The 25,862-nt window shown below is 45.0% G+C and overlaps 1 protein-coding gene across 1 annotated transcript in view; it reads left to right on the forward strand.

Moving 5' to 3' along the window:
• Positions 1-23,151, forward strand: part of dgkb (diacylglycerol kinase, beta) — a 66,758-nt gene extending 43,607 nt beyond the window's left edge. The window contains 4 exon segments of the mRNA XM_056287064.1: positions 14,529-14,619; positions 17,261-17,386; positions 17,388-17,460; positions 23,033-23,151. Of these exon segments, the coding sequence (XP_056143039.1) occupies positions 14,529-14,619; positions 17,261-17,386; positions 17,388-17,460; positions 23,033-23,151 (409 nt within the window).
• Positions 23,152-25,862: the final 2,711 nt, after the last annotated feature.

Consider the following 25,862-nt stretch of genomic DNA (forward strand, 5'->3'; position numbering starts at 1 on the left):
CAGATCAGCTGAGTTTAATGTTTGAAAAGCTCATTCTTACACGTGGTTCTGTTCCCTGGCCTCTCACTGCGTCCGGCACATCATTTTGCTTCATTAGCTTTCATGTCTACTGGCTTGTATTGGTTTTTATTTGGTACCTTTTATTTCACTGCTTCTTATTTTGCTCTTGGTATGTTTAGTGCAGCTTATTTCTTCCTCCTGCTTTGTAAGGCATTTAGTAAAACCTTTTCCAAGCCTGCTCTTTGTTTTGGGGGTTCATGTGCACAGCTTGACGTTTTTTCATGGAAAGTGTGACAGCCGTACTGTTTCTTAAAACGAGAACGCTTTCAGAAACAAAGGCCTTCATGAACTGAGAGTGAGCTAGATCATTATCGTTTCATCACAGCTGGAACAAAACAGATGTGTGTTTCTTTGAAAAAAAAAATATAATGTTGACTTGTCATAAAAAGCTATGCAGCTGTCAGCTCCGTCCAGCACCAGGTCATGATTCAACTTCCCTTCAGTTCAGTTCCTCTTTCTTTCATGCTCGTGAGACACAAGTCCACCACACTTTGAGTCTCCAGTGCTGTGTGCCTGTGTCTGTTTGGGCTGTTACATCGTTCGCTGACGTCCCCACGGTATTTGCTTCCCATGTGGATTTCTGTTTGTGGTCCCAAAGGCACCTAAAAGCTTCACCATGTCGCTGACCCATGTGCTCCCATATGTGCTCCTATATGTGCTCCTCCTATATGTGCTGCTATATGTGCTCCTCCTGTATGTGCTGCTCTTATATGTGCTCTTATATGTGCTCTTATGTGTGCTGCTATATGTGCTCCTCCTGTATGTGCTGCTTTTATATGTGCTCTTATATGTGCTCTTATGTGTGCTGCTATATGTGCTCCTCCTATATGTGCTGCTTTTATATGTGCTCTTATGTGTGCTGCTATGTGTGCTCCTCCTATATGTGCTGCTATATGTGCTCCTCCTGTATGTGCTCCTCTTATATGTGCTCTTATGTGTGCTGCTATGTGTGCTCCTATATGTGCTGCTATATGTGCTCCTCCTATATGTGCTGCTATATGTGCTCCTCCTGTATGTGCCCCTCTTATATGTGCTCCTATATATGTGCTCTTATGTGTGCTCCTATATGTGATCCTCCTATATATGCTCTTACATGTGCTCTTATATGTGCTCCTACATGTGCTCCTCCTATATGTGCTCCTATTGGCTGCAGCTGGGGAGCTTACTGGTCCTACTGTACTGAAGGCAGAGCGAGGCCTGGCATGGAGCCTTCTGCAGCATAGCAGCCATGTTCCTCATGTGAGGTCCATTTGTAAATGATGACAACACCAGCAGGTCACAGGTCGACTGTAAAGAGCCCTGAACATCTCAGTACACCAGAAAACATTTTGGACACCTCAGCGGTCTCATATTATCATGATGTAACCACATCTTCAGGATTACTAAACCCTGAACGTTTAGTGGAAGACGTGTCATCACTCATCTAAGTGCGACAGGCATGGACACAAGTCCATGATACTGGGACAGCATCCAGCGTTTCACCTGTGTCCCCGTCCATAGGGTTAGTGGTTGTGTCAGGAAGGGCATCCGGCGTAGAACTTTGCCAAGTCAGTATGCAGGTTGACAAGACCCGGGTTAACAATGACCGCCACGGGTGCTGTGCCCTCACAGGGTACCGGTGGAAACTATACAACCCGCTGTGGCGACCCCTGAGAAACAGGGAACAAGCTGGAAGAAGAAGAAAACTCATCTAAGTGACATCTTCAGTCTGAGGGCCCTGACACACCAGGCCGATGGTCGACTGTTGGCCAATGTCAGGCCGTGGGTCAGCGTCTGTGACCCTAGTTTTTGCGGTGTGTCCTGCACCGTCGGCACTAGTCGGACCCCTGTTGGCAGCTTTTCAGTCGATTCAGCATGTTGAATGGGCGGAGCCCGTCGGTGAGAGAGATCACTCTGATTGGCTGTTCAGCTTTAGTGAGTCAGTGCAGAACGTACATGCTAGTAGGCCGTACCTGTATCACTGTACTGTGTAGTTTGCTGTACTGTACTATATATATATATATATACACACACACGCCCCTCGGCCAGCTGTGGTTCAGCACCGCTGGAGTTACAGTTTGGAGATTATAAGTTAGAGGTGAAATGAAAAACCATTTGATCCAGTGTGAATCAAAGAACACATAGTATGAAGTCAAACACAACAGAGCATCTGATATGCTGCTGAACACCTCATAGCTGATGGAGGTCGTGAACTCAACTGGGCTCTATGAACGTCAACTTTTCATTTGTTATTTGACAAAAAACTACATAAAAATGCACCAGAAACAGAAACTATGATGAAGCGAGATGAAGTTTACTTTATTTATTGTCTACTTTTCTAAGTAAGGAGTGAAGGATTTTTTACCAACTGGCTAGACAGAGGGACCGAGCTGGGAAGGATATGCAGCAAGTTAGGGTGATGAATGTGCTGACAAGCGAGGAGAGTGTGCTGAGAAGGTGGGAGGAGTACTTTGAGGGGCTGATGAATGAAGAAAATGAGAGGACAGTGGAATGGTGAGGATGTAAGGAGTAGAGGTGACGAAGGTGGATGAGTTTAAATACTTGGGGTCAACTGTCCAAAGTAACGGGGAGTGCAGAAGGGAGGTGAAGAAGAGAGTGCAGGCAGGGTGGAGTGGGTGGAGAAGAGTGTCAGGAGTGATTTGTGACAGAAGGGTACCAGCAAGAGTTAAAGGGAAGCTTTACAAGATGGTTGTGAGACCAGCTATGTTGTATGGTTTGGAGACAGTGGCACTGATGGAAAGACAGGAGGTGGAGCTGGAGGTGGCAGGGATGAAGATGATAAGATTTTCACTGGGAGTGATGAAGAAGGACAGGATTAGGAAGGAGTATATTAGATGGACAGCTCAGGTTGGACGGTTTGGAGACAAAGCAGGAGAGACAAGATTGAGATGGTTTGGACATGTTTGGAGGAGAGATGCTGGGTATATTGGGAGAAGGATGCTGAATATGGAGCTGCCAGGGAAGAGGAGAAGAGGAAGGCCAAAGAGGAGGTTTATGGATGTGGTGAGGGAGGACATGCAGGTGGCTGGTGTGGCAGAGGAAGATGCAGAGGACAGGAAGAGATGGAAACGGATGATCCGCTGTAGTGACCCCCAGCGGGAGCAGCCGGAAGTAGTAGTAGCAGCAGTAGTAGTAGCAGCAGTAGCAGTAGTAGTAGCAGCAGTAGTAGTAGTAATAGTAGTAGTGGTAGTGGCAGTAGATTGTCTAGTTTTCATGTTTCCAGTCATAGTTGTCCACACCACCTCCCCGGCGGTAACAAAACCCCATTCAACAATCCCAGTAAATAAAACCAGCTCATCTGGTTTTCTGTCATGGCACTGCCCTGATTGTCCTCCCAATACTACCAGTAGTCCCAGTCCTGCAGCACCAGTATCAGTGTGCAGGCTGCCTTCCACAGAGGCCTCCCCCAAATCAAGCCCCCTCCCACCTGCAGTCTCTCTCAGCCTTAGTCTCCCACAAAGCCCACCAAAAATCCCACTACCCCATAGGGCAGAAAGCCCCTACAGGGATACCAGCTGCCATGACACACACACACACACACACACACACACACACACACACACACACACACACACACACACACACACACACACACAAGCGTCATGCTATGGGGAATTCACTGCTCACATCCGCTGTGGTGAAAGGTCAGAACAGGTTTTGAGAGATTTAAACTCTTTAGTTCCTTGACATCCTTTGACTTACATTTTAATTATAAAACTAGAAAGTTGCTGGTCCATTCACTTCAATATGTATTCATTTATTTATTGGGGTTGTAACAGGGATTGCAGTGTCTTCTTCTCCGTGTTCTCGTCTAAGGACAGGCTGTTGTGTTGCTGTAAAGCCCCTTCAGGCACATTTGTAATTTGTGATGTGGGGCTACACAAATAACACTGACTTGACCTCTCCTTCCTTTTTTTTTTCTTTTGGATTTTCCCCCCTTTTTCTATCCAGTTGTATTGCCAAGTACCCCACTCTTCCGAGCCGCCCCGGTCTCTGCTCCACCCCCTCTGCTGATCCGGGGAGGGCTGCAGACTACCACATGCCTCCTCCCATACATGTGGAGTCACCAGCCGCTTCCTTTCACCTGACAGTGAGGAGTTTCACCAGGGGGATGTAGCGCGTGGGAGGATCACGCTATTCCCCCCCAGTCCCCCCCCCGAACAGGCGCCCCAACCCACCAGAGGAGGCGCTAGTGCAGCGACCAGGACACATACCCACATCCGGCTTCCCACCCGCAGACACGGCCAATTGTGTCCGTAGGGACGCCCGACCAAGCCGGAGGTAACACGGGGATTCAAAGTTTTTTCTTTCTTATCTTTTTTTTTTCTTCCTTCTTTTGTGTGAGTGATGTCTGCAAGCTATTGTGTACCGGAGTCAAATTCCTCGTGTGCATAGGCACAGTTTGCCAATAAAGTTGATTCTGATTCTGGTATGACGTACAAACAGTTTATGTCATTATAATATTTATCCCCTTCGATCAAGCAGAAAGGAGTGTGAGACAAGGTTGTAGGTTATGGTGGGTGAGATTAAGTGTCAGAGGAGGATTAAAATCAATGGCCCCAGCCTGGTAACAGGGGGGCCCCTGGAAAGAGTATTTAAGGGTGCTGTGGCCCTGAGAAGCTTCTCTATTCACTCACCCCAACACAGTTTAAACCAGCTGCAAGACTTCAGTTTAATAAAGGAGGTAATTGGTGAGGGGCGGCGCAGTGGTTAGCACGGTCGCCTCACAGTAAGAAGGTCCTGGGTTCGAGCCCTGGGGTAGTCCAACCTTGGGGGTCGTCCCGGGTCGTCCTCTGTGTGGAGTTTGCATGTTCTCCCCGTGTCTGCGTGGGTTTCCTCCGGGGGCTCCGCTTTCCTCCCACAGTCCAAAGACATGTAGGTCAGGTGACTCGCCCGTACCACATTGTCCCTAGGGGTGAATGTGTGTGTGTGTCAGCCCTGTGATGGACTGGTGGCCTGTCCAGGGTGTCCCCCCACCTGCTGCCCAATGACTGCTGGAATAGGCTCCGGCATCCCGTGATCTGAATTCGGATAAGCGGCTTGGATAATGGATGATTGATGGATAACTGATGAGAGGTTTGGATGAGATGGTGTTTTGCATAGCTGTTCTCGGGTCATCGCATTGTTTGTCCTCTTGAGTTTGTGTTTTCTGTCGGGTTTAGATGTTTTCATAAGACCTCCTTTGTGGTTTGTTTTTTGATAACCTGCACAGGTTTTGGTTTTGTCCTGTCTTTCTTTTATTATTTCAGTCATTTGTTTTTGCAAATAACCTTCACCTGCGAGCCTTAACCTGGAAAGCTGAGTCTGTTTTTCTTTGCTACGTGAGCTCGGGCAGCTGATCTCATATTCAGGCTACTGGGTTTTCCTCAGCTGTGTCCAAATCACAGCTGAGATCCTGCAGCAGTTTGGAGGGATGTGAATCAGACTAAAACATGGTGCATTATTTTCTGTTACTGTAAGTTTGGCTGAGCACAAATCACACCCACAAAAATGCAAGTCAGGGTCAACTTGTACGACATCTGGCAAGGATGTAGGAGGCTGAAGCTGGCCAACAATTTAAGGAAGTTACCACTTTACATTCACTTTTATTGTACTTATCGTAAAGCGAGGTCCTCCCAGTCCACTCTAAGGGAACCATCATCTCCAGTGCAGTCCTTATTAATCCCCTGCCAGGTCAGGAGACGCTGCTTAAAGGCTGTCCATCAAACAAGCCCAGCGCTTAACATCAGTCGACAAATAATGAATGGGAATCCGATCCAGCCAATGGGATGCTCCTAATTACCTAATGAACAGAGGCAGGAGGAAGTGATTTGTTGCCACGGTGCTCTTGTTAGGTTAAGTGGAGGGAATTGACGGGAAGGTTCGGCGTGTCTTATCTGTTCCCCTTATCTGCTCCTTTGGTTGAAGACTTCCAAAGTGCTGCCGTCTGTATTTGGTTATATGGCACCATAAAATAATTCTCTACATTTAGGATGCTGCTTTACAGAGCCAAGAGTCACACCGTATAATGTGACGTGTCAGTCTCCCTGTCGACACGAGCTTCCTGAAGGGATGAAGTCAAGTCTGTCAGATGTCCTCCAGACACAGTCAATGTGCACCCAGCAGCCCACGATACAGAACAGCAGTGTGTGTGTGTGTGTGTGTGTGTGCTGGGGTTGGGGGTTGTATCTGCCAAATATTTCATATGACGGAAGATCTTGAATATAAGAAAACAGCAACATTAAATTTAGAGAATCCACACAATGGATCTACACGGTGGAACATGTTTGATCGCCTGTCATCGGTTTTGAGAATGCTTGTTTGTTTTTAAGACTACAGGCTGGTTGGTTGAGCAGGATGAATAGTGTCACTGAGCTTTTGCAGTCTCTCTTCTTCTTCTTCTTCTTCTTCTTCTCCTCCTCCTCCCTCTTCTTCTCTTTTTTCCTGCTGCTCCCGTTAGGGGTCACCACAGCAGATCATCCGTTTCCGTCTCTTCCTGTCCTCTGCATCTTCCTCTGTCACACCAGCCACCTGCATGTCCTCCCTCACCACATCCATAAAGCTCCTCTTTGGCCTTCCTCTTCTCCTCTTCCCTGGCAGCTCCATATTCAGCATCCTTCTCCCAATATACCCAGCATCTCTCCTCCACACATGTCCAAACCATCTCAGTCTTGTCTCTCTTGCTTTATCTCCAAACTGTTCAACCTGAGCTGTCCCTCTAATATACTCGTGAAAATCTTAGCATCTTGAACTCTGCCACCTCCAGCTCCGCCTCCTGTCTTTTCATCAGTGCCACTGTCTCCAAACCATACAACATAGCTGGTCTCACTACCATCTTGTAAACCTTCCCTTTAACTCTTGCTGGTACCCTTCTCTCACAAATCATTCCTGACACTCTTCTCCACCCACTCCACCCTGCCTGCACTCTGTTCTTCACCTCTCTTCTGCACTCCCCGTTACTTTGGACAGTTGACCTCAAGTATTTAAACTCATATGCCTTCGTCGGCTCTACTCCTTGCATCCTCACCATTCCACTGTCCTCCCTCTCATTCACGCATAGGTATTCTGTCTTGCTCCTACTGACTTTCATTCCTCTTCTCTCCAGTGCATACCTCCACCTCTCCAGGCTCTCCTCCACCTGCACCCTACTCTCACTACAGATCACAATGTCATCCGCAAACATCATCATCCACGGAGACTCCTGCCTGATCTCGTCCGTCAACCTGGCCATCAACATTGCAAACAAGAAAGGGCTCAGAGCCGATCCTTGATGTAATCCCACCTCCACCTTGAACCCATCTGTCATTCCAACCACACACCTCACCACTGTCACACTTCCCTCATACATATCCTGCACCACTCCTACATACTTCTCTGCAACTCCCGACCTCCTCATACAATACCACACCTCCTCTCTCAGCACCCTGTCATATGCTTTCTCTAAATCCACAAAGACACAATGTGACTCCTTCTGGCCTCCTCTATACTTCTCCATCAACATTCTCAAAGCAAACATCACATCTGTGGTGCTCTTTCATGGCATGAAACCATACTGCTGCTGCTGATCATCACCTCTCCTCTTAACCTAGCTTCTATTACTCTTTCCCATACCTTCATGCTGTGGCTGATCAACTTTACACCTCTGTAAAGGAATTCTAATGTGCCAAAGTGAGGCTGGACATGTCCCTCACAGAATCCCGAGACCTGGTAGTGAGAGGAGTTGCTCCGATCCTAGCAACAGGGAAGAAATGGACCCCATCTGCAGCTGTACTCGAGGCGAAATCTGCCCTCCGCCACCGAGACGTAGTAGGCCATGTTCAACAAGGCAGATGCGGCCTTGGCCTGGGAACAAAAACACCTACCTGGCAAAAGGCGACCACTACCGAACGATGAACTATGGTGGTAGAGGAGGTTCGCCGACAGGAAGAAGCACAGCCAGATGTTCTAAAGCCGTAGCACAAGCCAAACAGGGCCGCTGGATGAGGTGGGAGGGTGTTGAAAAGAGGAAACTCACATGGAGTGAACTCTGGAGCATGGAATCAAACAGACTGAGCTTCATCATCAAAGCCACATATGATGTCCTGCCCTCTCCCACAAATCTAAATCTCTGGCTTGGAGAGAATCCATCTTGCTCCCAGTGTACAGCCCCAGCAACCCTCAAGCACATCTTGGTTGGCTGCAAGACCAGCCTTACCCAAGGCACATACACCTGGCGACACAATCAGGTGCTCAGGTACTTGGCAGCTGAATTCGAGTGCAAGAGGGGTTCCATCAATGCCCAACCCTTCAACAACCAGGAGGGGCCCCGGCGTTTTCCAGCTTTCGTTCGGGAGGGGGATAAACTGAAGGCCAACCCTTCACTTCCCGACTTAGGCTCACTAAACTCAGCCAGGCATTGGGAAATGCAGGTGGACTTAGGCCAGAAGCTCATCTTCCCGACAAAGATCGCAACAACCACCTTGTGACCAGACCTCGTCCTCTGGTCCAATTCTTGCCAGCTCGTTTACATCATCGAGCTGACAGTCCCCTGGGAGGATGCAGTCGATGAAGCGTACAAGCGTAAGAAGCTGCGGTACGCCAACCTAGCAGCCGAAGCAGAGGGCAGAGGCTGGAAGGTGAAGGTGCTGGAGGTGGGTTGTAGGGGCTTTGTTGCCAGCTCCACAGCAAAACTCCTGATGGAACTAGGAGTCAGGGGGCAGGCCCACAGGAGAGTGACCAAAGAGCTAGCCGACACTGCTGAGAGGACTAGCCACTGGATCTGGATCAAAAGGAGAGATGCCATCTGGGCTGCCAGGGTGAACAGCTAACCACAGGTCACACACCCAGGACCGATAAACCTGTGGTGGGCCTGCCTCAGTGGAGGGTGTGTTGTGATAAAAGGCCAAAACACCCTGTGATGCTGAGGTACACAGCTGACAATGTGTCCTGGTGGTGGCAATGTCACCTTGGCAGCCATCTCCAGTTTATTTCCCACCGAAACTGTTGCAGTGCAAACAATAGGGATGTTAACAAGCAGTCCTTTTTTTTTTAATCATCTACCATTCCAACCGCACACCTCACCACTGTCACACTTCCCTCATACATATCCTGCACCACTCCTACATATCCTGCACCACTCCTACGTACTTCTCTGCAACTCCCGACTTCCTCATACAATACCACACCTCCTCTCTCGGCACCCTGTCGTATGCGTTCTCTAAATCTACAGACACAGTGTACCTCCTTCTGGCCTTCTCTATACTTCTCCATCAACACTCTCAAAGCAAACATCCCATCTGTGGTGCTCTTTCATGGCATGAAACCATACTGCTGCTCGCTGATCATCACCTCTCCTCCTCTTGACCTAGCTTCTATTACTCTTTCCCATGTCTTCATGCTGTGGCTGATCCACTTTATACCTCTGTAGTTGCTACAGTTCTGCACATCGCCCTTGTTCTTGAAGATCGGTACCAGTATGCTTCTTCTCCACTCCTCAGGCATCCTCTCACTTTCCAAGATTGTGTTAAACAATCTAGTTAAAAACCTCACTGCCATCTCTCCTAAACATCTCCATGCCTCCACAGGTATGTCATCAGGACCAACTGCCTTTCCACTTGTGTGGGCTTTGGACCGGCAGTAAGAATGCACTGGCTTGTGCTTCCCCAGCGGCTGGTTTAAGCTCGTTGATAGTGTCGCTGAGCTTTTACAGTGTTATGTACGTTAAGTAGTATGATAAGTAGATATGAAATTGCCATTGGTAACTATTGAAGCATTTTTTTACTATCAGGACAGGTTGATCTTCCCATAAAGGAGTCTTTAATGTGTGGATACTTCGCACACTCAGGTTTGAAATATTGTATGGTGGTTATGGGTATTCTTGGCCCACTGACAGGATGACAGGAAATTAAAAGCGATCAGACTAGCAAAATCCATTTCATATTTTCACCACTGGCTTGTGTATGTGTAGTCAGTACTGAAGAGTAATGTGGTGGATGGAAGCAATACATTCCTCACTGTGTACTAGAAATGGGTGTTGCCCTGTACAGTCTTTCCCACAGCACCCACATGTACCAGAATGCATTGCTACACGCTAGCTTCTGTGTCGTGCTAGTGTTGTACGATGTAATGTCCACCACTGGAAACGTGGCTTAGCTGAGAGAAGAGGACGTGTCTTCTGAACGGCGGCTGTACAGCACATGAACCCTGCTGGGTGCAGGTCTCAGGCTGTGTTGCCAGATTTGAATAGCCCAATCAGAGCCCTGAACCCGCCCAAAAATAGCCTCTTTTTTTTTTTACTGCCATTTAGTAGAAGGTTTCTCTGTCTGTCGGGTGTATGTATGTGATAATAATTATGTTTATCAGAGCCATTTTTACCCGCCCAATCAAATAAAACATAGGCCAGTCTGGCCGTGATGTCACCATACGTCATTTTGAGGCCAGAAGGCAAGCGTTCCCTTGCCTGCAGAGACCCAGAATGACCAGGAACAACCGCAGCTGTCTCATGTGCTCGGCCCGTTGCAGACAGACGGAGGGAGATGAAGGTGAACATCTGTGAAGTTTCATTTAAATCACTACCTAAAAAAGCCTTTCTAGGACCAATGTGCTGTCTTACTCCTTCACTTAGGGTTTCTTAGCTTTCTGTCTGGTGTAATGTCTCATTCTGTTTTAAAACCATTTTCAGGCAGTGGGTTCTACCTAACATGAATTCTTATATTCATTATGACCTTTTCTTTGTTGATTTTTTCATTTTTCATTTTATTTTAGCGTATAGGGTGTTCTAACATTTGTTTAAAAAGTGCAATACAAAAGAGTTTTGTTCTTCCCCTTGCCTCTATTTTTATTTTTTATTTTCTCTATTTTCTGTTATGTTTTGTATTTGGCACAAAAATAACAATGTATTTGTTTGGTGCATTGTCAATAAGTAAATCTTTAGAAAAGGGCAATACAAAGCAAGATTATTATTATTATTATAATGTTATTATGATGATCACTGTTACATTATTATTCTTGGTATTATTGTTGTTGTTGTTGTTGTTATTATGTTGCAGGGTGGATGCAGCGGGCTTTGCAGTCCCTCTGTTTTTGTTTTTCCCAGCTCTTCCTGTGCTCTGAGCTCATCTGCTATTGACCGTGTTGCACATTATAAATCAACATGAGGTTGAGCTTCCCTGCAAGTACTTTAATGAAAACTCATCTATAAAGTGGCTAAATGGTCCTGACAAAAGTCCTAATGAGAAAATCAATCGTTCAGTGATTGTTGCTCTGCGTATACTAATACGTCCCACTTGAAGTGCTTTTTTTTTCCAGCCAGGAGAATGGCGTTTTTTTATAGTTTCTCAGTTCTGCATGTCAGCAAACTGTTGAAAGGTTTTTTTTTTTACTCTGTCCTTAAAATCTGAAGACAAATTGTCAGTTGGGATTTTTGTGAGAATTTTCTACAGCTTGCAGACTCCATGCATTAAATGAGGAATCAGACAGAAATCTTATTTTACAAGATAGTATTCACAAGTCACGTATGTATACTGGCTGCAAGGGGCAAATTTAAATGTTGAGGTTACACAATCAGAAATCAATATTAATATGATTGATTATCTCTTGTGTGAGTCTGCTGACCTCAATAGAACATTGTTATTATTATTATTATTATTATTGATATTATTTACAAAGCAGCTACAAAAACACCAAAGACACGAAAGCCAAAAACACCAGTCGACGACCACTTCAACTGACCCATTTTAAAGTCAAACGGCCATGATTACTTACATTCGTGATACACACACAGTGTGTGTATGTATATATATATATATATATGAAACTTTGTTGAAAGAAACCTCAACGGTAGGAAAAGTGCTCAGCAAATGAGTAGACTATACATATATGTGTGTGTGTGTGTGTGTGTACATTTTAAAAAAGGAAGGGGGGAAAAAAGGGTTTTTTACTGTTTTCAGCTATTTTTGGCTCTTTAGAAGAGAGAATGTGCTGCACTGATCTGAAAAAGTCAGTCAAAGAATATTTTGGACTCAGTTTGAAGTCGAGAACAAAATTTCTGGAGATGGAAAACTGATGAAGTGGTCAAAAACATTAAAATGGACACATGAGACTCATCCCCGTGTGTCCATTTGCACATGACAACGTATGAAGGAAGATACCGTCTGCTGTTTTGTTTTGTTTTTTTAAGTATCCGTTAATTAAACTTGGTGGTGTTTGGGGTTAACACCTCCTGTCCCCAGTTTGGAATCAGGCACAAAACAGCTGAAGAGCTTCAACATGAAATACTTATGAACACTAAATCCTGACCAGAGCGGGGCCAAATCCTGACCAGAGCAGTGCCAAATCCTGACCAGAGCGGGACTAAATCCTGACCAGTGTGGAACTAAATCCTGACCAGAGCGGGGCCAAATCCTGACCAGAGCAGGGCCAAATCCTGACCAGAGCGGGACTAAATCCTGACCAGAGCGGGGCCAAATCCTGACCAGAGCGGGGCCAAATCCTGACCAGAGCGGGACTAAATCCTGACCAGAGCGGGACTAAATCCTGACCAGAGCGGGGCTAAATCCTGACCAGAGCGGGACCAAATCCTAACCAGAGCGGGACTAAATCCTGACCAGAGCGGGGCCAAATCCTAACCAGAGCGGGGCCAAATCCTGACCAGAGCGGGGCCAAATCCTGACCAGAGCGGGACTAAATCCTGACCAGACTCGTTTTGTGTGTCCTGTTGTTGTAACACATTTACACACCGATGAACAAAAGAACTGCAGGTCAGTAAGAACCACAGAAAAACCAAGAAAGCAGTTTGGCTGAACAAAGTGACCAACACACTCCACCAAACACCAGCAGCTTCTACTGGAGTCTGCCTCCAGGCCTTCCTAAGTACTCTGAATTTAATCCGTTCCTTAAATTTCAAATCAGTCTGCAGAGACTCTCAAGATATAGGATGGAGGTTTGTGTACGATCGTTTACCTAATTCACTCTGCAACATTAGCAGCAGACCTGATGACAGCAGGCTGTGGTTCCCAACTTTTCGTGAGCAGTGGTGCAGAAACAACAAGGGCGGGACATGGATGAGTATGTACCAGTGAAGAGGTGTACACACGCCTAGACAGGCCGGTCAGTTTCACACACGCGTGATTAACGAGTGTTTTACACCCAGTAAAAACCACAAGGCACCGCGGCACACGGTCTAACATGTACACACACAGCAGGGTCCCACCGTAGTCACACGGAGGCAAACTCATGTTTTTAGCTCCAAAAAGAATCAACTCCTACGCCAGAAAATACAGGCTTCATTTCACTTTTAATGTTCAGGTGTTTTATGTGATGTTCCAAAGACGGACTGTCGATCAATTTCTGTGTCCCTGTGTAGTCACGACACGGGCCAATTTAGGCAATGTTTTGCATTTATATGTTCACTTAAATCCAGAACATCTTCCAAGAGAGTGATCATATATCTGCCAGTGATATCTGCTAATGATCTGACAGATAATACTCTAATATACTGCTCACAACAGACTAATGATCTGACAGATAATACTCTAATATACTGCTCACAACAGACTAATGATCTTGACAGATAATATTCTAATATACTGCTCACAACAGACTAATGTATTAGTCCATGTCCTGACCCATGTACCAACCTGCTGGCATGACCACAGAGGACATCGGTCTAATGGATCTGGTGATCTGTCTCATAGGCAGCATTATTTACTGAGCTACCGAACCAGCCAGTAAAGTCTTGTGTAGCCCTGTGACTGATGTGTGTGTCATGGAGGTTATCAGATGGCCGCCAGCGCTCGCTGCCGTGCCTCTGAGTCGGCTGATAAGACTCAGCAGATCATTTCAACACTAAGCAGCCATCACGTCTCACTGTAAGTTTTTATAGTCTTGAGAATCTGTACAAGCTTTCAAATACTTTCACTACTTTCATACCCTCGTAGTTCTCATGTAGTTCATTTTATTTCTTAAGCTTAGTTGATAATGATGATGATAATAATTATATATGGACAGATGGCTTAAGCTATGGGAGTTTGAGCTCTAGGAAAGCATAGGGTCAACACCCCAGTCCTCAGCTAATTGAAGGGGCAGGTAATCTATACTTGCCCCTTCAATTAACCCCTCACCAGGCCTTAATGGTGGGCACGGGTACCCGCTGACCAAGCCATGCACTCCACGGGCCAGCTAATCAGCTTTAGGACTGTCTTTAACTTTCAATATGTTGATTAATGAACCGCGTTAAAAATTCTTTGGAGATTAATTATGAGGGTGGCGAGAGAGTCAGGTCTTCTCTGATATGGAAGGTGGACATTTCCTGTGAAAAATAATTTGTCAAACGCATGAGTCAAAACTCACCTTAGTTTTCCTTTTTCTCTTTTGGAAGGTGCAGCATTCCCATATAGGAGACTGGACACATACAGACAGGTAGAGAAGCTGTAGCAGTTCAGGCTTTTGGATTTTGACACTGCGTTTTTCCTCCCGGTCCCTTTACAGTTGCTGTTTGTCTTGTGTCTCAGAACGAAGAACAAGCCGTGGTACTTTGAGTCTGGCACTTGGGAGACCTTCTCGGCCACATGTCCGAAGCTCCATGACCTTCTGGAGGTTGAGGTAAATCACACCGCATACTTTCTGTCTGGAGAGAGAAATGAAAAATCAACTCAGAAAAATGATTTTTTAAAAGTCAGCACCCTCATACATAACCTTCTTTTCTCCCAAACTTTCCCGTCGTCTTTGTATAAAAAACAGAAAGTTGTAATACACAGTTTACGTTAAATGTTGTGTTTTGTTTGTTTTTTTACAGTGTTTCTTCTGATTGTTATGTGGTATGTGATTATAATGTGAGCACGTGATGTTGGCCTGTGTGTCATGGGCATGGCGAGGAAAATGTTCTCAGAGTAAACTTTACTTTTCTGATCGGAAGAATCCGTTGTGGTTCTGAGAGTCTTCTCTGGAGAGTTAAGTGACTCTCAAAGGAGGCTCCAGAAAAAAGAAAAGAATAAAAAGTAATGTATGTTTTAAATAAAATAGAGATGTTAAAGGTAACATCTAGCCAATTTATTTTTAAGAGAAAAAAGTTGCACAATTACAACGAAGAAATCAAGATAATTTTTGTAAAAAGTGGGGTTTCCGAGGGACCATGTGATGTGGCGAGAGTAGCCAAGCCCCGGGACTAAATATGTTTTCGAACATTTAAGAGATAATATGGCCAAAATAGCATGACCAGAGGGATAATATCGTTGTGTGAACTTGGGGGGGGGGGGGGGGCTGAAAACAGATGGGTTTTTGAACCCAAATCTTGAAAAACCAAGTCAGAAACTCAAACTCAGCTCCAGCTTGTATACTAAACTTGGTCGGACTGCTAAATTAGATCTCGGTGTGCGAAAAGGTAAAAGTTGTCTAGAGAAGGGTGCGAGATGCAGAATCTCTGACACAGAACTGAGACGGTGTCTCAGTTACAAGCTGAACGTGAACACACCACGGCGTGGCTGAGTGAGGCTATCCGTCAACAGGTCAGTGGAGCAGGAGACCATCCAGACAAAACAACATAAAGATCGTCAACGTGCCAGAATGCACAGGGGGACAACACCAAACACTTCTTTGAGATGTGGCTACCAAGAAGCCTGACTCTCACGGTGAAAGATGACTGGATCGAGATGTACAGATGCCATTACAGTCCTGCATAACTATGGACTGAGTCAGTAGGTCCAGGATGCTTCTCCCTGCGGTGTTACGCATCACCCATGATAACAAAGTCCAGCTTTTCAAAACCATAGCAGAAGCATGGGGGTATGTTGAGGAGGTGCAGAAGGACAATGCGTAATGGACAAATGCAATGTAATCTAGAACTGCATCAACAGTTTTCACTTATGATGGTTATGCAGTTGAAATATCACAAAATATAATAACTTTAATAATAACTTTATTCATATAGCGCTTTTCTAAATCAATGTTACAAGGTGCTTTACAATGAAATAAAATCATACAAGGCAACAATAAGAATAAGACCAAATAAGAGTAAAAATAAAAACAGTATGAATAAATAAAAACAAATATCAAACATTTGTAAAAGCTTTCACAAAAAGAAACGTGTTAAGATGAGATTTAAAAGAAGCTAGAGACTTGGTTTGTCTTAGTTCAACAGGAAGAGAGCTCCATAGTGTGGGGGCTCTAACAGCAAAAGCCCGATCACCTTTTGTGACAAACCGAGGCCTGGAAATAACCAGCAGGGGCTCCACTGGCAGCTCTTAAAAGCGTAGTACTGAGACCGCATTACTAAGAGTGTCCAGTGACATTCTAATCTTATTCATCTAGATTTAACTGCTGCCATTGATACCATCGATCATGCCATCTAGCTTGATAAGATGGAGAGCTGGTTTGGCATTTCTGGTAGTGTTAAATTTGTTTTGCTCTTATCTAACTAATAGATATTTTAATGTTTGCATTAACGATCATGTATCCTTGTCAGCTCCCCTGCTGTTGTTGCTAATTCCCACTACTCAGATCCATTTCCATTAGAACATGGAACCTGCAAAGGATGCCCCTTGAGCCCCCTTCTGTTTACATTGGCTATTGAGCCCTTAGCAGAGCTCATTAGAACTACCTTGATGATTAGGGGCTTTAATGGACTGCTCCGTTGGCATGTGGACACTGCTTGGCATCCTGTGCATCATGTTCTTCATAAATTTTATGTCCATTATAATTCTGTTATCCTCTTTCAGTGTTGTATTATGTAAACTGCGTGAACACAACATCCATTGCACGCTGTCCGTCTTGGGAGAGAGATCCCTCCTCTGTTGCTCTCCCTGAGGTTTCTTCCTATTTTTTCTCCCTGTTAAAGGGGTTTTTTAGGGAGTTGTTCCTTATCCGATGAGAGGGTCTAAGGACAGGATGTTGTGTTGCGGTTAAGCCCACTGAGGCAAATTTGTAATTTGTGATATTGGGCTATACAAATAAAATTGATTTGATTTGATTTGATTTAATGTTAAAGGCCCAGTACATAAACACCCATATTTGCATATGAAACCGATCATCTGTTTGGGTGGTTATGCCACTGTATTGTTTATAAGGATGGGGACACCTGCAGTCAGTTGAGACTGAAGAGGTCACTTAGATGATGATGAAACGTCTGTCAGTAAACATTGTGTCCAGATGAACTGATTCAACCTCTGACCAGATTTTGAACAGATATTGGTTAATAAAAGGTCTTCTTACCTTTTTCTTCTCTCTTTATCTACTTCACCACTTCAAGTGTGACAATATCATGCTGGGCCTTAACAGCATCTCCTTGGACGGCATTGCCATTCTCAACATTCCTGGCATGCACAGCAGCTCCAACCTCTGGGGTGAGAGCAGGAAACGGAGAGGAACCCGAAAGACGGGGGGGGAAAAAACAACAAGACAAGAGGACCACGGTGGTTGACCGCAAGGAGCTGATGTTCGCAATTCAAGGTAGCCTTTACAGCATAAAACCAGCAGTGCATTTATGCATTTGAGAGATTTGCATTTCTATGTCCATGATATATGGAGGTGACCTCAAGTTCTTATCTTAGATAAACTAAATTCTGAAGAAAACTTCCCTCTATGTCGGAGGCCGGCAGCCTTGCTCACATCAGACAGACCAAAGTTTTTGCCGTTGTTTTCACATGAATATTTCAGCGCTGACAAGGTGAATCACAGCCAGCAGATGCTGTGTGTGAAGAAGGGCTATGGCCATGTCACTGTTTGGAACCGGTGGCTGCTCGGTAATGGTTTGTGTTAGCAGCAGCAGCAGGTGTAGCTAATAGGAGGCGACTGAAGGGGAGCGCTCTGTGTGACTTCTGATGTCACATCAGTGGCCGTCGGGCAAACCCCCGAATCCATTTAAGTCAAAAGGAAGTCCGTCAGTGGAATGAATGAATGAGTTAAGCAGAATGAGTCAGCTGCTCCGTGTTAACTGGTGAGATGATGTAACACACACAGCTTGACTGGAGATACAAGTCAAATGATTGATATTTTTATTTTAAAACCCTTTCTGCACCAACAGCACGTGTGTGTCCCCTTAATGAAAAGGACATACCAAGATCCCTGAAACATTAGTACGAAGCTCCACTTTTTACCCTGCACAAGATGTGAAGCCCATAACCGTGAAAATGGGTCTCATGCAACAACTATTAATACATAAAATTCTGTTTTTAAAGTGTATGAACTGTTCTAAAATCTTGTGGCATTCAAGAATTTTCATGAATTTTCTTTTATTCTGGATTAATTTGTTGGTAAGACTATAATGTAAGAGCAGAGCACAGACAGAGGTTTAGTTGTGAAAAGAAAATGAAGCAAGTGCAAATAATAGCTTAGGATATCGAAAAAGATGAGGAAAAACAGAAAGAGAGAGCAACAGAAAGAGAGAACAACAGAGAGCAACAGAAATAAAGAGAGATCAACAGAGAGCAACAGAAATAAAGAGAGATCAACAGAAAGAGAGAGAGCAACAGAAAGAGAGCAACAGAAATAAAGAGAGTGCAACAGAGAGCAGCAGAAATAAAGAGAGAGCATCAGAAAGAGAGAGAGCAACAGAAATAAAGAGAGCAACAGAGAGCGCAACAGAAAGAGCAACAGAAATAAAGAGAGAGTAACAGAAAGAGAGCAACAGAAAGAAAGAGCAGCAGAAAGAGAGCAACAGAAATAGAGAGCAACAGAGAGAGAGCAACAGAGAGAGCAGTAGAAAGAGAGCAACAGAAATAAAGAGAGAGCAACAGAGACAGCAACAGAGAGAGCAGCAGAAAGAGAGCAACAGAAATAAAGAGAGAGTAACAGAAAGAGAGCAACAGAAAGAAAGACAGAGCAACAGAAATAAAGAGAGAGCAACAGAGAGAGTAACAGAAAGAGAGCAACAGAAAGAAAGACAGAGCAACAGAGAGAGCAACAGAAATAAAGAGAGAGCAACAGAGAGAGTAACAGAAAGAGAGCAACAGAAAGAAAGAGCAGCAGAAAGAGAGCAACAGAAATAAAGAGAGAGCAACAGAAAGAGACTAACAGAAAGAAAGAGCAACAGAAAGAGAGCAACAGAAAGAAAGAGAGAGCAACAGAGAGAGCAACAGAAATAAAGAGAGAGCAACAGAGAGAGTAACAGAAAGAGAGCAACAGAAATAAAGAGCAGCAAAAAGAGCGCAACAGAAATAAAGAGAGAGAGACAGAGAGAGCAGCAGAAAGAGAGCAACAGAAATAAAGAGAGAGTAACAGAAAGAGAGCAACAGAAATAAAGAGAGAGCAACAGAGAGAGCAGTAGAAAGAGAGCAACAGAAATAAAGAGAGAGTAACAGAAAGAGAGCAACAGAAAGAAAGAGCAGCAGAAAGAGAGCAACAGAAATAAAGAGAGAGTAACAGAAAGAGAGCAACAGAAATAAAGAGAGAGCAACAGAGAGAGCAGCAGAAATAAAGAGAGAGTAACAGAAAGAGAGCAACAGAAATAAAGAGAGAGTAACAGAAAGAGAGCAACAGAAATAAAGAGAGAGCAACAGAGAGAGCAGCAGAAATAAAGAGAGAGTAACAGAAAGAGAGCAACAGAAATAAAGAGAGAGCAACAGAGAGAGCAGCAGAAATAAAGAGAGAGTAACAGAAAGAGAGCAACAGAAAGAAAGAGCAGCAGAAAGAGAGCAACAGAAATAGAGAGCAACAGAGAGAGAGCAACAGAGAGAGCAGTAGAAAGAGAGCAACAGAAATAAAGAGAGAGCAACAGAGAGAGTAGCAGAAAGAGCAACAGAAATATAGAGAGAGCAACAGAGAGAGCAGCAGAAAGAGAGCAACAGAAATAAAGAGAGAGTAACAGAGAGAGCAACAGAAATAAAGAGAGAGCAACAGAAATAAAGAGAGAGCAACAGAGAGAGCAGCAGAAAGAGAGCAACAGAAATAAAGAGAGAGCAACAGAAATAAAGAGAGAGCAACAGAGAGAGAGCAATGAAGGAAGCACAGTCAACCTTCCTCCAGGCTTGTGTAGTGAGGACAGTGCAGCATGCTGGTTATTCTTCTGGTGGTGTGTGTGTGTGTGTGTGTGTGTGTGTGTGTGTGTGTGTGTGTGTGTGTGTGTGTGTGTGTGTTTGTGTGTGATGTAATGTGTATGGTCAGAGAGCAGCTTGGCACACTGTGAGGTTTGAGGTATTCGATCAGCTCAGAGCCTTGCTGAACACTCCATTAATTCCTGTCCACAAATCAGTCAATCAATCTGGTGTTAGTGTAAAAACAGTCTGAACCTGGGAAGGCACTTACTGTAAGTGGAGTGTGTCCTCTGGTCACCATTTGAGGGTGTGTGTGGGTGCATGTGTGTGTTTGTAGTGCATGTTTTCCCATGACGCTGCCTTTGTGTATCTAATTGTATGTGAATTTATGTGCACATACACACATTTTTTGCCTGTTTACTTACTGTGTGTGTGTGTGTGTTTGTGTATTTACCCTTGCTAAAGGTGCAGCCAAGGTGAGGCTGGCTTGTCAGCTGTGAGTAAGTTGTGTTCAGAGGCCTTGGCTAGAAACTCAGGAGTGCTTTAAGCCCAGAGGGGCAGTAAGCCCCTCCAACACAACCATGACACAGAGCACAAAACACTAATCAAACTGTGTGTGCGCGCGTGTGTGTGTGTGTGTGTGTGTGTGTGTGTGTGTGTGTGTGTGGGTATATATGGGGGAGGGGGTAGAAACCCTGACCTTTCGGGAGCTGTTAAATCGTCCCACTGGTGACGCTAGGAGACAAGCCCCTCAGGTGGAAAGGAATGGCTGTGGGGTAAATTATTTAGAATGGGACTTAAGTCGGGGGGGGGGGTGATGCTTGGGAGGGATGCCCCATGACATGCCTGTGAAGCTTCTAACGGAAGATTTACAGTACACACACACACACACACACAAGTTCTCATCGCTCCTTCTCTATGGTTGTCGTCTTCGACCCTGATTCTGCTCCCTCTGTCTGTCTGTCTCGCTGTCTCCTTCTGTCCACTTTCTTTCTTTCCATGTTATCTCTCCATTTGTTTTGATCTGTCACCTTCTCTCTCTTTGTGTCTCTCATCCTCATACTGTTTGCCCTCTCTCACCCTGTCTGTTGTTGTCACTCACCCCAACTCTGCTCCCTCACTGCCTCTGTCTGTCTGTCTGTCTGTCTGTCTGTCTGTCTGTGTCTCATTCTCTGTCATCCAGTTTCTCCTATTTACCTTCTTTTTGTCTATTTCTGTCTCACTCTTCTTCCATCTGTCTCTGACTCCTCTCTGTCTCTCTGTCTCTCTGTCTCTCTGTCTCTCTCTCTCTCTCTCTCTCTCTCTCTCTCTCTCTCTCTCGCTCTCTCTCTCCCTGTCACTCCACATCTGTCAGTGTAGAGTCGACCCTGGACGCGTATCTGACAGCAGCTAGAACGCTGAACTAATCCTTTACTGTGACAAGACAAAGTTATTATCATTCAGAGACCAGTAACCAGTACTGTGTGCTTCATACAGGCTGGTATTTTAATACTGCTATGCCAAATTTTCTTTTGCTTGTTCCTTTATCTTCATCCATCCATCCATTATCCAAACCGCATATCCTGCTCTTGTCCTGGGTATGACGTTAAACTGCGACCATCGGGTCGTCGGTGACTAAACTGGCATCCCCACTTCAACCCTTGGGTTGTTGTGAGGAGGGTGCGTGGACACCCAGCAGAACTAAAAACAAAACCTGTCGAAGGGTGGATGAGTTCCTTTGTGAACCAACAGCCATCCATACCTGGAGAGGAGATAGGGACCACCGGGTACTCCCCCTACTGAGACACAATGATGACTCAACCAACCAAACTCAATCACCATACCGGATTGGTCGAGGCCCGGGTTAACAACGGCCGTGTCCTTCACCGACCTTCCTTGGGGTGAAGTCGAAAAATATGTTACTGAAGAAGAAAAAAGGCAAACTGCAAATCTAAAGCTACAGAAATCGGAGTTCATCACAGGGACCTGGAATGTAAGAACATTGAATGCGCCTGGAAAATTACAAGAACTCTGCCACGAAATGGAAAGGTACAATTGGAATGTATTAGGCATAGCAGAGATGAGATGGAAAGACATGGGAGAGAATGTCACTGACAAAGGTCATAAGGTTTGGCACAGTGCTCACCAATCTCAGACAGGATCATCACTCTGCAACTAAAAGTTCAACCTTGCAACATCACTATTATTCAAGTCTATGCACCTACGGCAGATCACACCGATGAGGAGATCGAAAAATTCTATGAAGAAATTGAAAATTGCATCAAGAAAAAACCAAATAAAGATATTTTGATTGTGCAGGGTGATTAGAAACGTTGGGAAATTTGGTGTGGAAGAAACTAACGAGAGAGGTCTCAGACTACTGGAGTTTGCATGTGAACAACAACTGGTTCTGGCAAACACACTCCACCCTCACAAGAACTCGCGGAGAAGTACATGGCACTCACTGGACGGCATAAACCACAGCCAAATAGGCTACACACTCATGTCGAAAAGGTTTCAGTCAAGTATTGTAAGAAATAAAACAAGATCATTTCCTGGAGCTGATATAGGTAGCCACCACGATTTGGTGATGATGACCATCAACATAAAGCTGAAAAAGCAGAAAAGAGAAAAGAATGGTAGAATCAAATATGACCTTGAAAAACTAAAAGTTGCAAATGGGACGAATTATCATTCTCAGGAGAATCACACCACAAGTTGAGCAGATTCTTGCTGAAGAACGAGCTGGTTTCAGGTCTGGAAGATGCACAACCGAGCAAATCTTCAACTTGCTGGTTCTTTGTGAAAAATGTATAGAACATCAACGAGAAGTCCATCACAACTTTATTGATTTTAAGAAAGCATTCCACAGATTGTGGCAACAGGCTCTATGGAATATCATGAGAAAACAAAACATCAACGAACACCTCATCCAAGTTATCAAAGCTCTTTATAAAGATTCAAAAGTGCAGTGCTAGTGGACGGCACACTCAGCGACTGGTTCACTACAACAGTAGGAGTGAGACAAGGTTGTTTACTGTCACCGTGCCTTTTCACTGTACTCCTTTAAGAGATCATCACCAATGCTATGGAGGGTTTTGAACCAACTCACACAATCGGTGGAAGAAAAATCACCAACCTTCACTTTGCAGACGATGTAGATCTAATCGCCAGCAACAGGAAGAACTAGCTGAAATAACCAGAAGACTGGACAAGGTGGCTAAGGACATGGGTATGTTGATCAGTACTCAAAAAAGCAAAAATCATGACAACAAAAGATCACCCGAGGAGGGAGACTGAAGAGATTGAAGAGCAGAACATGGAAATCATTGTTGGCAGCGAAAAACTTGAGGAAGTCGCGTCTTTCAAATATCTCGGATCTGTGTTTAACGAAGACGGAAGATTGGAAAAAGAAACTAGGAGCAGAATCGCCATTGCAACAAGCGCAATGACCAAGCTCAACATGATCTGGGAAGACAAAAAACTTGGAATTAAGTCAAAAATGCAACTGCTCCGCACCATCGTAAAGCAACTCTTCTATACGGTGCAGAATCCTGGAGCCTAACAAAAGCTATGGAGGAAAAAATACAAACCTCTGAACTTAGAGCATATAGAAGAACGCTGTAAATCCCATACACAGCGCATGTCACCAACATTGAAGTGCTGAACAGAGTTAAGGAAGCTATTGGTCACCGTGATAGTTTACTGACAATGGTAAAAAAAAAAAAAGGAAATTAAACTGGTTTGGGCATGTTTGCCGAACGGAAAGGAGACTTGCAAAGGACATCCTGCAGGGCCTGGTAGAAGGGATTAAGAAGAGAGGGAGACAGAAGAAAAACCTGGCTAAACAACATTGGAGAATGGCTACAGATGAGCGTAGTGGAGGTGGGGAGAGCCGCGATGGATAAGAAACGGTGGAAGAGACTTGTTGAGGCATCAGCTGTGCTCCTACGACCTCCATAGGTTACGGAACTGATGATGATGATGATTATCCTGCTCTCAGGGTAGTGGGGATGCTGGAGCCTATCCCAGCAGTCATTGGGCGGCAGGCAGGGAGACACCCTGGACAGGCCGCCAGGCCATCACAGGGCCATTATCTTGTGCATTAATAATTCAGCACCCTTATTGTTGTTAAGATGACTTCAGTTTTCTTCCATTTTATTTGTGCTATGAAAACATGGCTTTTTTCCCAAAAATTTGGTTATTTTATATGCAACCTGTTGAATTTTCTTCTATGTGTGCCATTTTGACCCCTGATAGCATAACATTTCCTACAGGTTTATTTCAGCTGGTTGCATTAGCACCAAGAACCGTGCTCCCATCAGTCCACCTGGCAAATGTCCACTCTCTGGCAGTCAAGATGGACGACCTGCTACTCCTAAATGGAAAAACTCTGACTTTTCCAGATCTGCTGCCCTGTGTCTCACTGAAACCTGGCTTAGTGAGCATATCACAGACAGTACACTTCATCTGCCGCAGTTCCAACTCATCAGGTGGACCGCGGGAAAAAACTGGTAGGCGGCATATGCTTCTACATAAACAAAGTGTGGTTTACGGATGTCACTGTGTCGAAGAAATCATGCAGCCCTCACTTAGAGACCTTTTTCATTGACTGTAAACCATTCTATTCACCGTGGGGATGTTCATCATTTATTCCGGTCGGTGTCTATATTCCACCCCAGGCCTGTGTTAAGTGGCGTTAAAACACCTGGCTGATCAAATTACAAACATGGAGCACAAACTCACTATCCTTGGAAGATTTTAACAATGCAAACCTCAGCCACAAACTCCCAAAATACAGACAGCATGTTAAATGTTCCACCATAGACAAAAACACTCTGGATCATTGCTGCACAATATTAAAGGACACGTATCGCTCTGCACCCTGTGCAGCCCTGGGCCTCTCTGATCACTCTCTGATCACTCTCTGATTCATCTTATCCAAACCTACAGGCAGAAATTAAATCTGTAAAGTCTGTGGTTAAAACTGTGAGGAAATGGACCAGTGAGTCAAAACTGAAGCTCCAGGTCTGCCTTGGCTGCACTGACTGGAGTGTTTTTGAGGATGCATCTACAGACCTGGATGAACTTACTGACACTGTGACATCTTACATCAGCTTTTGTGAGGACACGTGTATGTGCCCACCAAAACTTTATGTACCTTTAACAACAATAATCCCTGGTTCACAGCAAAACTCCGGCAGCTGTGTCAGGCCAAAGAGGAAGCCTACAGGAGTGGAGATAGGATCTGGTATCATAAAGCCAGAAATACACTCACAAAGGAGATCAGAAGGGCAAACGTGGTACTCTGAAAAGTTGAAAAACAGATTTTCTGCCAACGTCCCTGCATCAGTCTGGAGAGGTTTGAAAGACATTACCAACTACAGGAGACCATCCCCCCACACTACAGGGGACCATCAACTGGCTGATGAGCTAAATGGGTTTTACTGCAGGTTTGATAAGCAAACTTCCACACCTCTCACCCTCTCTGGCCACAACACACAACCAACTGCACTCCCTGCCAGCCACAACCCCCTCCCCACCGGCCCCCCCACCTGCACTCAGGATCTATGTTGAAGATGTGCCCCAGCTCTTCCAGAGACAGAAGACTAGGAAGGCACTGGGCCTGGATGGTGTGTCATCCTCCTGTCTGAAAATCTGTGCTGACCAGCTGGCCCCATTTTCACACTGGTCTTCAACAGATCACTGGAGCTGTGTGAAGTCCCCCTCCTGCCTCAAGAGCTCCAATATCATCCCGGTGCCCAAGAAACCCTGTATCACAGGATTAAATGACTACAGGCCCATTGCCCTAACATCTGTGGTCATGAAATCCTTCGAGAGACTGGTGTTGGCTGAACTGAAGGAAGTCACCAACCCCCTGCTCAACCTCCTGCAGTTTGC

Source organism: Lampris incognitus, chromosome 9, assembly GCF_029633865.1.
Source record: "Lampris incognitus isolate fLamInc1 chromosome 9, fLamInc1.hap2, whole genome shotgun sequence".
Lineage (NCBI taxonomy): Eukaryota > Metazoa > Chordata > Actinopteri > Lampriformes > Lampridae > Lampris > Lampris incognitus.